Below are 13,214 nucleotides of genomic sequence, written 5' to 3'. Positions count from 1 at the left end.
TTTTATGATTTTATGACATCATTATGCATTTATGAGCATTTCAGAAGCCTGATAATTTTGACTGAATAAATTTGTTATTCTTGGAACCAACTTCAGCATCGTAACAACATAACCAATTATCAGGGATGATGGAGATTGTAGTCCTACAACATCTGGAGGGCACCACAGTGGCTATCCCCACAAGTACCTTCATTGTTTGTTGCAATACATACAAGAACATAAGAAGAACCTGCTGGATCCAACCAGTGGCCTATCTAGCCTAGCATCCTGTTCTCACAGCGGCCAATCAGATGCCCTGAAGGGAAGCCCACAAGCAGGACCCGAGTGCACAAGCAGCACTCTCCTCACTTGTATTCCCAGCAACTGATATTCAGAAGCATACTGTCTCTGACAGTGGAAGTAGAACATAGCCATCATTGCTAGGTGCTGCCAATAGCTTTATCCTCCATGAATTTGTCTAATCCTCTTTTAAAGCCATCCAAGTTGGTGCCCATCACTGCTTCCTGTGGTAGTAAATTCCATAGTTTCACTATATGCTGCTGGGCAAGAGTACATTTTTAATTGCAGGAGAAGGGATAACTTTTATGTTGGTGGATTACTTTTGATATGTGCATTTTCTGTTGACTTACGTTATGTCTCTTAAGTTCTGCTTCTGACAGTCCAGTTGTACATACATGTCTACCCAATGAGTCCAATGGGACTTACTTCCTGGTATGTACAGGATTAAGTTACCTGTAAGTTATACTGTTGACAAAAAAAATTACAAAGGCAACTAGTAAAGTACTAAAGTTTGCATTTTTCTTTGATGATAGGGGATTGCCATATTGATCGAAATGTGTTTTAGCTGAAAGTGTTTAATGCTGTGCTGTTTTTTGCAGCACAACACAGGCATGCCTTCAAACACCACAGTAGAACGCCTGTTCAGTACTGGTGGTAACCTAATCTGTAAAAAGACATTCCTTGTCTGACTTGCTCTTTGAGCATCCTGTTCTTTTGAGACATAACAGAAATGTATTGTAAAGGCAGCATTTCAAGCATAAAATTTGATTTCAAGTGAATTATGTGTGTGTTGGAGTATCATCATTGCTGGGGGTGGGGTGGGAGGATGTGAGATTCTGTTATGCCATTCTGTTAATCTTACAGATAAAAAAAAATTCTACTACCCTCTGTGTGTGTGCGTGCTTATTTTTAATGTTGTTTTAGGCTACTTAGATGTGCAGCAGCCAAGGCCAGCACCTTGTAGGCAATTTTTACAAAAAAGTAACTAAAATGTAATTGTAGTGATTACTTTTGAATAAAAGTAACCAGTTACTTTCAGAGCAATTGCAATTGTAACGGTAATTACTACTTTTTGGGCCATGTAACTGTAATTTATTACTTTTTAAAAGTAATCATCCAAGCTCTGGCTGTATGCATTTAGGCATTTGGATTTTTATCCTAACCTAAGTGCTGGGCATGAAATAGATCGAACCAATAAGCAACCCAACACCACAGGGTTCTGGTGCAGAAGTAATTCTAGGCACTGAATGGCACATCAGAATTACTTTTGTCTACAATTGCCCCTCACTCGAAACATACTCAAGTAATCAACATTCTGCACCAGGAAAGGTGAATTGTGTGATCTGTATATATTATATGGTTTGCACATAATGGCTTAGCATTACGTGTGAAGTCTGCCCAGTGACTTAACTATGGTTTGTTTAAAGACAACAAACCACAATCTGAAGTCATGGTTTGCTGGCTTACAAACAGCTACCTATGGTGTGGTGGGGATTTGGTGCGGCAGTGTCAGGAGCACTTGAATGGTTCCACTAGTGCGTTTGCACTGTGCCAACATTGCTGGCGTTGTGCCTCTCCTCCTCTCCATCTGAGTATGTTGCAGTAACTCAGCCCAAAAGAAGTCAAGTGAGCAGCACAGCTCCACCATGCTGTCTGCTGCTGCTACTTAAAAATCTTTAATTTGGTTTGCATTTAAAGGCGAACCTACCCAGTTCACACTTTCCAAAACAATACACGAATCAAAACAAAGAATCATAGAATGGTAGAGTTGGAAGGGGCCCATAAGGCCATTGTGTTCAACCCCCTGCTCAATGCAGGAATCCAAATTAAAATATACCCGACCGTCCAGCTGCCTGTTGAACGCCTCCAGCGTTGGAGAGCCCATCACCTCCCTACATCATTGATTCCATTGTCGCACTGCTCTAACAGTTAGGAAGTTTTTCCTGATGTCCAGTCGAAATCTGGCTTCCTGTAATTTGAGCCCATTATTCAGCATCCTGCACTCTGGGATGATCAAGAAGGGATCCTGGCTTCCTCTGTGTGACAACCTTTGATGTACTTGAAGAGTGCTATCATATCTCTCCTCAGTCTTCTCTTTTCGAGGCTAAACATGCCCAGTTCTTTCAGTCTCTCCTCATAGGGCTTTGTTTCCAGTCCCCTGATCATCCTTGTTGCCCTCCTCTGAACCTGTTCCAGTTTGCCTGCAACCTTCTTAAAGTGTGATGTCCAGAACTGGATGCAATATTCCAGATGAGGCCTAACCAGTGCTGAATAGAGGGGAACTAATACTTCATGCAATTTGGAAACCATATTTCTGTTAATGCAGCTTAAAATAGCATTTGCCATTTTTGCAGTCACATGATACTGTTGGCTCATATTCAGCTTGTGGTCAACAACAATTCCAAGATCCTTCTTGCATGTAGTGTTGCTGAGCCAAGTATCCCCCATATTATAACTGAGCATTTGGTTTCTTTTTCCTAGTTGTAGAACTTTTCACTTTCAACATACATAGCCATCTGCATTTCTCTGAATTTTGCAGTGCAGTTCTCCAGCAAAGTAATCTGTACAAAAATATGTATATTAGGGAAAGGTGTGCACATAAATGCATGTATTAGTAAAAATAATGCATGTTAGGCAAATACATAAAAATTCACACTAAAATGCTGACAAATTGCAAAACGATGTGGAAATGTGAAGAACTGAATTTAAGATTGGAAACATAAGAAACTGAGAGAAATTGAAATCAACATATTTGCTAACCCCTAATTCTGAGCCATGCATAATCCACTAGAAGCTTGATAAGTCTCTTATTTTTGAAGGAAGGGAGGTGTGGTTAAGATAAGAATCCTAAATTAATCAATACATACATACTCATGCAAAGACAGGTTAGTAGAAAAGTCTTAAAGAAACAACTGTAGTCTCTATGTAATAGAAAGACCATGTAAATATAACCAAAATCTCACTTTCTAGAGAAGCCCAAAGTCTTCCACCCAACACGTGTGCACACTAAGTCCTGGTTTACATGCAGCTATGTGAGCCATATTTTGCTGTTTTCTGTTATAGGTGTTATGTTTCTCACCTCTAACCAAGTTAAAAGCAATATAATTGCTCAGTCATGTTACAGAAATAGCCACTTATTTCCAAAATTTTATACTGTTTCTTTCCAGTCATGCCCCAAGCATATGAGGTATGTTCAGCATCTAGTAGCCACCAGTGCCCATCAATGCTTAGTTAAGTGTGTTTTAGATATGTGGGCCTATTAAGGAAGAATCGTAGCTTTATTAACTTTACAAATAATGGTAACCTTCCATGTCCTTAAAGGGGATGTTGCTCATAACAATATCCATCTCCTGTTGTGAATTGTTGTTGGATCCTGAAGACAGCTTCCAAAAACACTTGTCTGGTTTATCTGTCAGCTGTCTCATTGTTGTTGGTTTTATTCATTGATTAAAGATTTGGAAAGACACCTCCATGGAACCCTGGAAAGCTGCTGTCAAACAGTGTTGACAATACTGAACTAGATGGACATGTGACTTGGTAAAAGGCAGTTTCCTACATTCCTATGAACAGAAGAATATGGGAATGAATAGTTTTTTACAGGTGAAAATCAGGAGGTTTTACGTTGATGGCAGCGAGATGATAGCCTGTTTTAGGAAGGACCTTGAGGGTTGGCCTTTGGACCTATGGTACAAGGAGCTGTGGGAAATTGCATTGCTGGGAAAGTAATTGCTTGGAATTAACTAAAGGGAAAAAGAAAAGACATGGTTTTATGGTGGATTGGGAGCCATTTATACCAAACACAACCTCAGGAGATATTAACCAGCAAGTCTCAAAACCCTTTAAAATGTTATGGCTAGTATTATCATTCAAAATTTCAACAATATGTGCTATTTTGTCCCTCACCTGATGTGATGGAGCTATCAAAATAGTAAAATAAAATGCTGTTTTTGCAATGGGAGGGGGATTACATGGGGGTCAAAAATGTGAGGGTGTTTTGTTTTACTTAATGTTACTTTGTATGAAAAAATGAATAAAAAGGTTTTTTTTAAAAGATAGTATTTTAAGTGTTATCTAACATTCCTTATTTTGAAGACTTTATCTCTTTGACCCACATAATATAATACATATTTCTTATGTGAGAACGCTCCAGCTCCAGACTACTTTGTAGAAACAGCATTACAGATGCCCTTGTTCTTTATATTTTGATCTCTAACTTCCACCATTTTTTGTATTTCGTCTTACTAAAGAGACTAGATTTTGAAAACATGTCATGAATGTGAAGAGACCGGCTAGAAACATTGCATTCAATCTTTGGAAATGGTTGTGCAGTAGCTGGAGAATGATAGTACACAGACTTTGGTTAGCAGAGTATGTGGAAAAAAATACTTCAGCTAAAACAAACATGCCCTGAGATCCAGGCCATATGCCGGGTGTGGGAGACAGTCAAGGGAAACACTCATGAACAAAAGGTATTGGGGTTTTCACTTGCTAAGCTTAACATTTTTGAAACCCTATGAACACTGGGTGGTATTCAATGCTAGTTCTACTCAGAGTAGCAGACCCATTGAAGTTAATAGATATGACTAACTTAGGTTCATTATTTTCAGTAGGCTTGATCTGAGTAAAACTTAGTTGAACACAACTCTTTTTTTAGTCATACAACATAGCAAAATGTTGGTTTTAATTTCTGTTAATATGAATCCACACTAAAACAAAACATTCCACACACGCTGCTTGGATTCTCAAGCAAGTAATGCTTATGGATAGCTGTATGATCTTCCTACATGTTCTGCCGATAAAGACCTGCTTCTGGCTACAGAACACCATCGCTGATTGGAATGTTGGTGTACAGCCACCCTGGGAAAGGGTGCAATGCTTAAGCACCCTTAGGCTACTTTCTCACAAGTGACACTTAAATCCACTATTGTGTTTTGCTGTCTCTGTGTATGATCTTGTATATTTTTGTATGCATATCATATATATCACACATAAAGGTCAGAATTAATGAGCTCTTTGAAATAACACACTTGCTGTTTTCTAGTGTGCAAGAGCTCCTGCTCTACTGCAAAAAAATAAACAATTAGGATCATCTTTGTCTCGAGTAGGGATGGGTGAATCTCTTAATTTCGGTTTTTCTCCATCCCTCATTTTTCCAGTCAATTCATTTTCCACATATCTACATCAGTTACTGAAATATTTTTTAAGTCCTCATGAAAAGTCATCAAATTTCTCCTAATATGCACATTTTGGTATGCATTTTTGCCTAATATACATATTTTTGCAGAAAAACTGCATTTTTGTTTCTTATTTTTACCAATATATGTATTTTTATGCATATCTTACCCTAGCATATGCATTTTTGTACCCATTACTTGGCTGGAGAACTGTACTGGAAATTTCAAAGATGTGCAGATCTTGAAGGATTGCTGCATTTTGGTTCACATATTGTTTCAGAAAGTACAAATTAGGGAGATTCATCTTTAAATGTGAACTGGATCAAATTTCTCCCCAACTCTAGTTTCAAGAGCAGAACAGACATACATCACAGAATTCAAACAACTAATTTCTAGGATTTGACTTTAAAATAGCTGCCACTAACATTATGCACACCTACACACACACACATCTTAATGATATAATTTTTAAAAGTTACAGAAAAGTGTGCTTGTAGCATCACTTGTGAAAGCATCCTTGGTTTTTGCTGCCTGTGTAAAGTTTCACCCAGTTTCATGCAACAAATGGCCTCAAAAAAAGCATGTATGGATGAGCTCTAGAAAAGCATACATAATATGAATTAACATATATCACAGTGTACTATTCTTTGAGGGGGGAAAAGAAAAAAAAGAATATTCCTAGCTTTAAACAGTTGAAGAGTAATTGTAAAATAATTGACAGAGTCACCGGAAAAATGTCACTGGTACTTCTTGTTTTTAATATACCTTAAGAAACTGAACAAAGCAAATGCGTTCACTGACTCCCTCAGGAAAAGGCCAGTCACTTCCTGAGCAGTAATCTGCCTGTTTGCAGCAGATAGATTCTCATTGTTTGTCACTTCCAGTTTCCAGTAATGGGAATGATTACTTGACCAATATCTAGCCAGTGTGTGTTAGGGTCCTACAAAAACATAACCGCTCACTCTGTCTTCTACAGTGAGTTGCACTGCTGGATTTTTACTTTTGGAAAAGAAACTGAAAGTTCTGTATGACTGAAGATCCTTAAAGGAGGGAACTACCACAACTAATGACAGTTTTTTCATTCTGGAGTTTAATTTCTGCTTTCCAATGACGAGATGCATTGTGTTTTGCTGTTGATCCTCTTGCATTGTAAGTTTAGGACTGAACATCTCAATTTTTGTAAAAGAAAAATGTGGGGTTTTTTTCCTCAGTCTCATTTTCTCAATTTGACATTGTTCCCTTTGTTTTTCCAGGCTGCAAGCTGAACGCTCAAGACAATGGTGAGTTTCCAACATTGAAACTGTATGCTTTTTGCAGTCTGAAGATTTTTAGAGTTATTGGGGTTGCGTAGAGAAACATTACTTATTCTAGATTCATATGTACATAACAAAGAGAAGACCTTAGCTCTGGTAGAATTTTAAATGATGTTAAGTTGTATGAACGTTTAAACAAGATGCATAGAATGCTATTTGCTTCTTTCTTAGTTTTTGAGTACCTGGGATCTGCTGATTGAGGTTCCATATTACAATCCAAAATGGTCAATGTAATTATCAGTCTGAATCATAATAATTCACTCAAGGTGAACTTTAGCTGTATACCTGAGGTCAGCGCAAGATAATTTGCTGCTGGAGACAAAATGGTTGCCCCTGCTCCATTCCACACACAGAAACTTACCATAGTGGAAGCTGATTCTTATTGGTGATGCAACAGCATTCTTCACACCTGAGACCACCCACACCTAAGGTTAGCAAGCTAAATAAAAGGGTGCAGGGCAGACTGTGTAGCACTCACAGCTTTGTCCTCCAACACCTCACTGCTGTCCCTAGCATCTGTCTAATGATAGGGCCAGCCCTGGATATACCAACATAGTTCCTTCACTTTGAGTATGACTACAGTGGATTGAATTTCTGGGGCCTTCAGCTTAACTGAGTTGGGGCAAAACTAGGTGTGATGTGGGAGATCCATGAATATGATCTCTCACTTTTAGAAAATTGTTGATATTGGAGGGGGGAACAATTCAGACTGGAACTTCCAGTTCAGAATGGTTAACTCTTTATCCCCACACCATCATCCAGACAAAGATCAAAGACACTGCTGGTATTTTCCCTGTGTCTGTGTGGCAAAAGAAATATGTATTTTGTGGGTAGGGATGGGATCCGTTGGCCGGTGCTGGTTCAAAAGCATTTCGTTGACATTATAGACTGGTATCAATTCGAGTTCTCTCTTTGTCCACAAGCTGGTGCTTTTACCAATCTGTTTTTCTCCCCTTGGAAAAAGATATTGATATTAATATTTATATTTTTAAAGGAAATATTAATTTTTAAAGGAAATATTTATATTTTAAAGGAAATGTTAATAAATTAAAGAAAATTTAATTTGGGCTCCTACTGGGAGGAAGAGCAGGATATAAATCAAATAATAAATAAAATTAATAAATAATAAATAATGATAAATCAAAGGATAAAATAATAATATTCATAAATTTATTTATATTAATATCAATATTTTAGATGCAGATTTTTAAAAAGTTTCCAAAAATAGCCACAAAAAACCACTTCTTAAAAATCTGATTTGCAATGATAGTGAATAAGCACATTAATGGAAATTTTGGTACTAAATCCAAACTGGGCAGAATTCTAGCACATTCCTAAATGCGGGACACCTGCATGTTTTGCCCTGCAAAGCAAACAAAAAGCCCAGGAGTGATTTTAATCTAGTAAAATAGTGCAGGGGGAAAGAGTTAATTCCTCCTCAGCATCATTAATCAAATTTGACTCCCCCCCACCCAACGCTATTAACAGTTTTAAAAAATGCTGGAGACCCTATTTGTTGATCTGCTGTGTCACATCTAGTGTGGCCTTGGCATCAGGCTGAAATGCCAAGAACAACATTCTTGAAATATGTTGGCTTAACTTTAGAGCAAAATGAGTGACAAACTATGTATGTTGTGACAAACAGGTTTTATATTGTGGATGCTACCGATGCTACCCGGTGCCCACTTAGCCCATTAGGTGGCCTGCATTTTCTGTGTGGGCGCCGAGCTGCAGAGACCGGGGAGGAGAAAAGAAGAGACGTGTGTGGGGAGGGCAAGGTGGGTGGTGCTCAGGGCCGGCACCAGCCTGCCCCGGGCCCTGGTACATGCACACACGTATGCACGTTCCACCTGCCTATCTCTTCCTTAACATAAATGCTGGTTGCGCTGCAGGCACAACCCTGCCATCAACCAAGATGGCAGCCGAGGCTCCCTAAGGGGCTGATGCCTCTGTCACCATCTTGGTTGATGGCATGCGTGTGTGCTACATGCGCAGGGGCATCAGCCCCTTAGGGAAACCTTGGCCACCATCTTGGTTGATGGCAGGGTTGCGCCCACAGAATGACCAGCATTTATGTCAAGGGAGAGGTAAGTGAAGCCTGCAGGAGGGCGTCGCAGGCCTGTGCAGTAGGGGTGTGTGCCTGGGAGCTCCCTCTTGTGATCTGCGGCAAGGCTGGGAGCCCAGATTTGCGGGACTGGAATATGGCAACCCTATCAAGAGGGCCATACTTCTGTGTTGACCGCAGAAAGCATTTTGTTACAGTTATAACTTGTTGTTATTGTTATACTTATTACCTACCCTTCACCAGCAGGTCCCAGGGCGGATTACAACAGTTTAAAATTCAGTATTAAAAACACTTAAAACAAATTAGTCACAGGTATAGGGTTGGTCCTGAAAATATACCTATTCTATTAACCTTTCTGTCTCTCTCTCTCTGCCCCATAGCATGCTCTATTGTTTACACCCTGTCTTTTAACCCTCCCTCTTCCCCTCTCCATCCCATAGTATACAATCTAATGTTCAATCTCTTGCACTTCCCAGTGCATGCCATAACAGGTCTGCACCCCATGTTTCAGCTACTCCCATTTTTTCTCTGTTTTTCCACCTGGCATCTGTCCAAGCCATATATCAGTTTCCCTATATCTTTTTTTGCTCGCTTTTCCACTCCTCTAATACTTGTTGCTGAGTTCAGAAGCAGCAACACAAAAAACATTAATACTCCCAGCAATTCACATACTGATGCATGTTGGCTGGTTGTAACAGGCTGGAAATGACTCCACCACATGGTCAAGTCCACCATGTATCCAAAGAGAAGGGGTGCAATGCTCAGGTAGCGATGCCGGAATTCTCTCATCCCTTCTTCCACTTTTGCTGGCTTAGAAGAGCCACATAAGGTAGTCATTTAAACCTTGGGGAAAAAACCTTGGAAGAAAAAGAAAATGCATCACTGAAAAAGAGGCAAGAAGACACAGATTTACATAAAATGTGCAATATACAACTACATTTTTGTGCTAGTGCAGGGATTAGCACTAGCACAAGGGGATTTCCCCTATGTCCTCCCTCCGTACTGTCCCCAAATCTGCTCTGGGGGGCTGGGGGGAAACCCAGAATAGAATTAGTGGGCATATGGGGGGAGAGGAGAGGAGAGAACATTTATTTATTTATTTATTATTTATATCCCGCCCTTCCTCCCAGCAGGATAAATCCTTGTGCTGACTAAACGTTGAATGCTACATTGTGCTTCATTGAATACAACCCAATAAGTTTTATATACAGATGCAAATTTAGAAATAGTTACTTTAATTTAAATACAAATACAGTATATCTCACCATAGTGGGGAAAACTGTGACGAGGTGACCTGTGTGCCTTTGTCCAGGTGCTAACCAGTGACGTGCAAGTTCAAGGCCCTCCCTGCTTTCCCTTCTAATGATTCCTTAAACTGGGCTTGGGCTGGAAAGCCTCTCAAATAGAGGACTCCTTCAAATAGAGGACTATTTTCGGATAGCCCGTCAAAGACAGGAATACTCTGTAAAGTAGGGCACACAGCCGGCCAATAGCCAAAATTTCCCACAAAGGAGTGAAAAGTGCCACAAACCATTTGGACTTCTGCCAGGGGGCTGCATATCACCAGGGAGGAGGCCACAGAGGGCCCTGGGGCTTATGGTACGCAGGCCTGACGAAAGGCGTTGCCTACAATAGGGCCATTATCATTATTTATTGTTCCAAAGGTTATCACAAAACACACATACATTAAAAAAAAACCCATGGAACAATGTTAGTTATTAAAATACGAGCATACATGATGAAAAAGCAGTTCCTAAGAACTAACCAATGCACTTTACAATCCATTCAATGGGTCCCCTTTCAATTTCATCATAACAGATTGACTATAAAACCTTCTTAAAGTTGCAAACAATGAGAAGGGAAAAGTAATTAAGTAAATATACAGTAGCAATTCATATGCAAGGAGAGAGAGTTTTTTTTTAAAGGAGAGGGACTTTTTGATGGTCACGCCACAGCTTTGGAATACCCTTGGAATTAAGACTGACACCAATGACAGTGTACTCCTTTGGTGTCAGCTTAAGTTTTTATTTGCCCAGTATTTTAAAATGTACTGTATTCCCTTAGCTGGCTGAATAGTTTTTTATTTTGTTTGTTTACTATTTCTCAGGTTTTATTTTGTTGTTTTAATATTGTATTGATATTTGATTTCCCCCCATGTTTTGGCAGAAGGGCAATGAAAACATTTTCAGAATAAACAATTAGCAATATGTTTACCTTTTGCCCCCTCAAATGAAGGCTCATATGACATGCAACAGCAGCAGTCACCTTCATTTAAACTCAGATCAGGCTCATTTACATAGAAAGATTACACAGAAACGTTTAGAGAAAAGCGGGAGCTAATTTGTCCTTGCACCCAATACTGACTTCCATGCAAACTCCCTGCCCTCACCCCAGCACTTTTCTCCCAGCAGAGTTCACTCCTTGTATCAGGGTCTAGTCAGAAATGCAACAATCAGGAAAAGCTTTGAGGAGGTAAGCCTGAGGTTTAGCACACATCCCATGTGCACACCCTATTTGCTCTAAAATGTAGGTGCCCTATCCCTTCCCCCCTTTATATATAATTTATTTATTTAAAACATTTCTATCCTGCCCTTCTACCCTATAATAGGGCACTCAGGGCGGCTTACAAAAGTAAAATCAAACACGTACATAATAAAATTCTAAACAATAACATAATAGGAGCTGAACAGAGTTTCAACAAAACATTAGGTGTAACTTGAATTGTACATATGTATGTTGACAAGATGAATGCCATGTTAGTAACATTCACTAGCAACAACTTTGATGCAGGAAATATCTAGTAAGGCAGCAGCTAGAATAACATTCAAATCTGCCTTTCCCTATCATAGCGCTGCAGCAATGGGGAAAGCTGCACCTGGTGGCAATTTCCCTTCAGTATAACTCTTGAAGCTACTGAAGCCCTCTCGGGTTTGGATCTGGCAGCCCCATGTCCCTTTAACACTCTGCTTACAGCCCTTCAGGTTCCAAATCTCCAGTATCCATTCATTTCCTCCCAGCTGCTTTTGAGCCCAAGGCCTTGTGTGAGGTTTTGCCTCAGTCCCAGTTTCTCTTTGGCCCCATCCTTTAATGATCCTGCCTCCAGGATAACTACTCTGCCTTTAACTATCATACCTCCACCATCTCCTTATCTTCCTTGTGTTCCTAGACCACTTCCTCCTTAGCTTCCAAGCCCTCAGCCTATACATATTTTCCTCACTGTTTGCCATCCTTGGGCCCTATATGAGTTTTTAGTCCCAGACAAACTAACTTTCCCTTCACTCAAAGAAGTCAAAAGCAAACATTCTGCTCCTGACAACTTCTCTCCTAGAATAGATGATATGTTAACAGTTCAGCCAATTGCTGCCAGAGGCTTCATCTCAAAGTTCGGTAGAGCTTTACACTATAGAAACTCCATTTCACAGGAAAAGCACATCTTAAATTAAGAAACCAATGTTTTAATTTTAAAAAACATTTTGAACTGTTCGTCAAATTTGAGAACCAAAACAAAATTTTATTCAAAACTAGAAGTAGGCATCATTTTAGTAGAGCTTTCATTCCATCACGTCTGGCTTTCTGGTAGGGTAATTCTGGGTTAACTATGTAGGTTAAGGGAGAAGATCTTGTGCAAGGACCGGGTATTCTAGGTAAGGGAAGCAAGCTATTATGAGGCGGGTCCCAGCATTGGAGAAAAAATTGTCACTGCCTGGACTGGATGCAGCCACTAGATAATCTCCACATTATGAACTAATTGTTATATCAGTTTTATGCTGCAATCCTAAAATGCTTATTAGGGAAGTAAGTCCCACTGAACATAGTGAGACTTACTCTGCAGTAACATGTACAGACTGTGCTGTAAGTCTCTTGGTTCCCCCCCCCCCAAATTTGTGAAGCGCAGTTGTAAGGGTGCTGATGATTCCCATTTAGGGCAGTTCCGCATGGCAGTTTATTGTGTTGTGCAGTGTCCACAGGACATCAGCCCTCCCCATCAAAATGCCTTCTTATATTATTAAGATGATACAAAATTGGGGGGCACAGCTAATACTGTGGAAGACAGAAACAAAATTCAAAGGGACCTTGATAGGCTGCAGCATTGGGCTGAAAACAACAGAATGAAATTCAACAGGGAGAAATGCAAAGTTCTACACTTAGGAAAAAGAAACCAAATGCACAGTTATAAGATGGGGGATACTTGGCTCAGCAATACGACATGTGAGAAGGATCTTGGAATTGTTGTTGATCACAAGCTGAATATGAGCCAACAGTGCGATGTGGCTGCAAAAAAGGCAAATGCTATATTAGGCTGCATTAACAGAAGTATAGTTTCCAAATCTCGTGAAGTATTAGTTCCCCTCTATTCAACACTGGTTAGGCCTCATCTGGAAT

At 39.8% G+C, this 13,214-nt stretch overlaps 1 protein-coding gene and 1 long non-coding RNA gene across 9 annotated transcripts in view; one reads left to right on the top strand and one right to left on the bottom strand.

Moving 5' to 3' along the window:
* Positions 1-13,214, bottom strand: part of LOC133379725 (uncharacterized) — a 56,524-nt gene that overhangs the window by 11,509 nt on the left and 31,801 nt on the right. Inside the window, exon 2 of the long non-coding RNA XR_009761248.1 lies at positions 9,504-9,688. This is a non-coding gene — a long non-coding RNA (uncharacterized LOC133379725). The remainder of the gene's footprint in view (positions 1-9,503; positions 9,689-13,214) is intronic.
* Positions 6,284-13,214, top strand: part of PECAM1 (platelet and endothelial cell adhesion molecule 1) — a 73,614-nt gene continuing 66,683 nt past the window's right edge. For 3 of the 8 annotated variants that reach the window (XM_061615529.1, XM_061615527.1, XM_061615525.1), the window contains exons 1-2: positions 6,287-6,602; positions 6,707-6,733. In XM_061615529.1, the coding sequence (XP_061471513.1) occupies positions 6,569-6,602; positions 6,707-6,733 (61 nt within the window). In that variant the 5' untranslated portion in view covers positions 6,287-6,568. Of the gene's footprint in view, positions 6,603-6,706; positions 6,734-13,214 lie in introns of all 8 variants that reach the window. The other 5 variants (XM_061615530.1, XM_061615531.1, XM_061615528.1 and 2 more) reach the window with 3 other exon arrangements.

The sequence above is a fragment of the Rhineura floridana genome, chromosome 3 (assembly GCF_030035675.1).
Source record: "Rhineura floridana isolate rRhiFlo1 chromosome 3, rRhiFlo1.hap2, whole genome shotgun sequence".
NCBI lineage: Eukaryota > Metazoa > Chordata > Lepidosauria > Squamata > Rhineuridae > Rhineura > Rhineura floridana.
The sequence above is the reverse complement of the archived record's forward strand: the minus strand, read 5'-3'. Positions and strand labels throughout refer to the sequence as shown.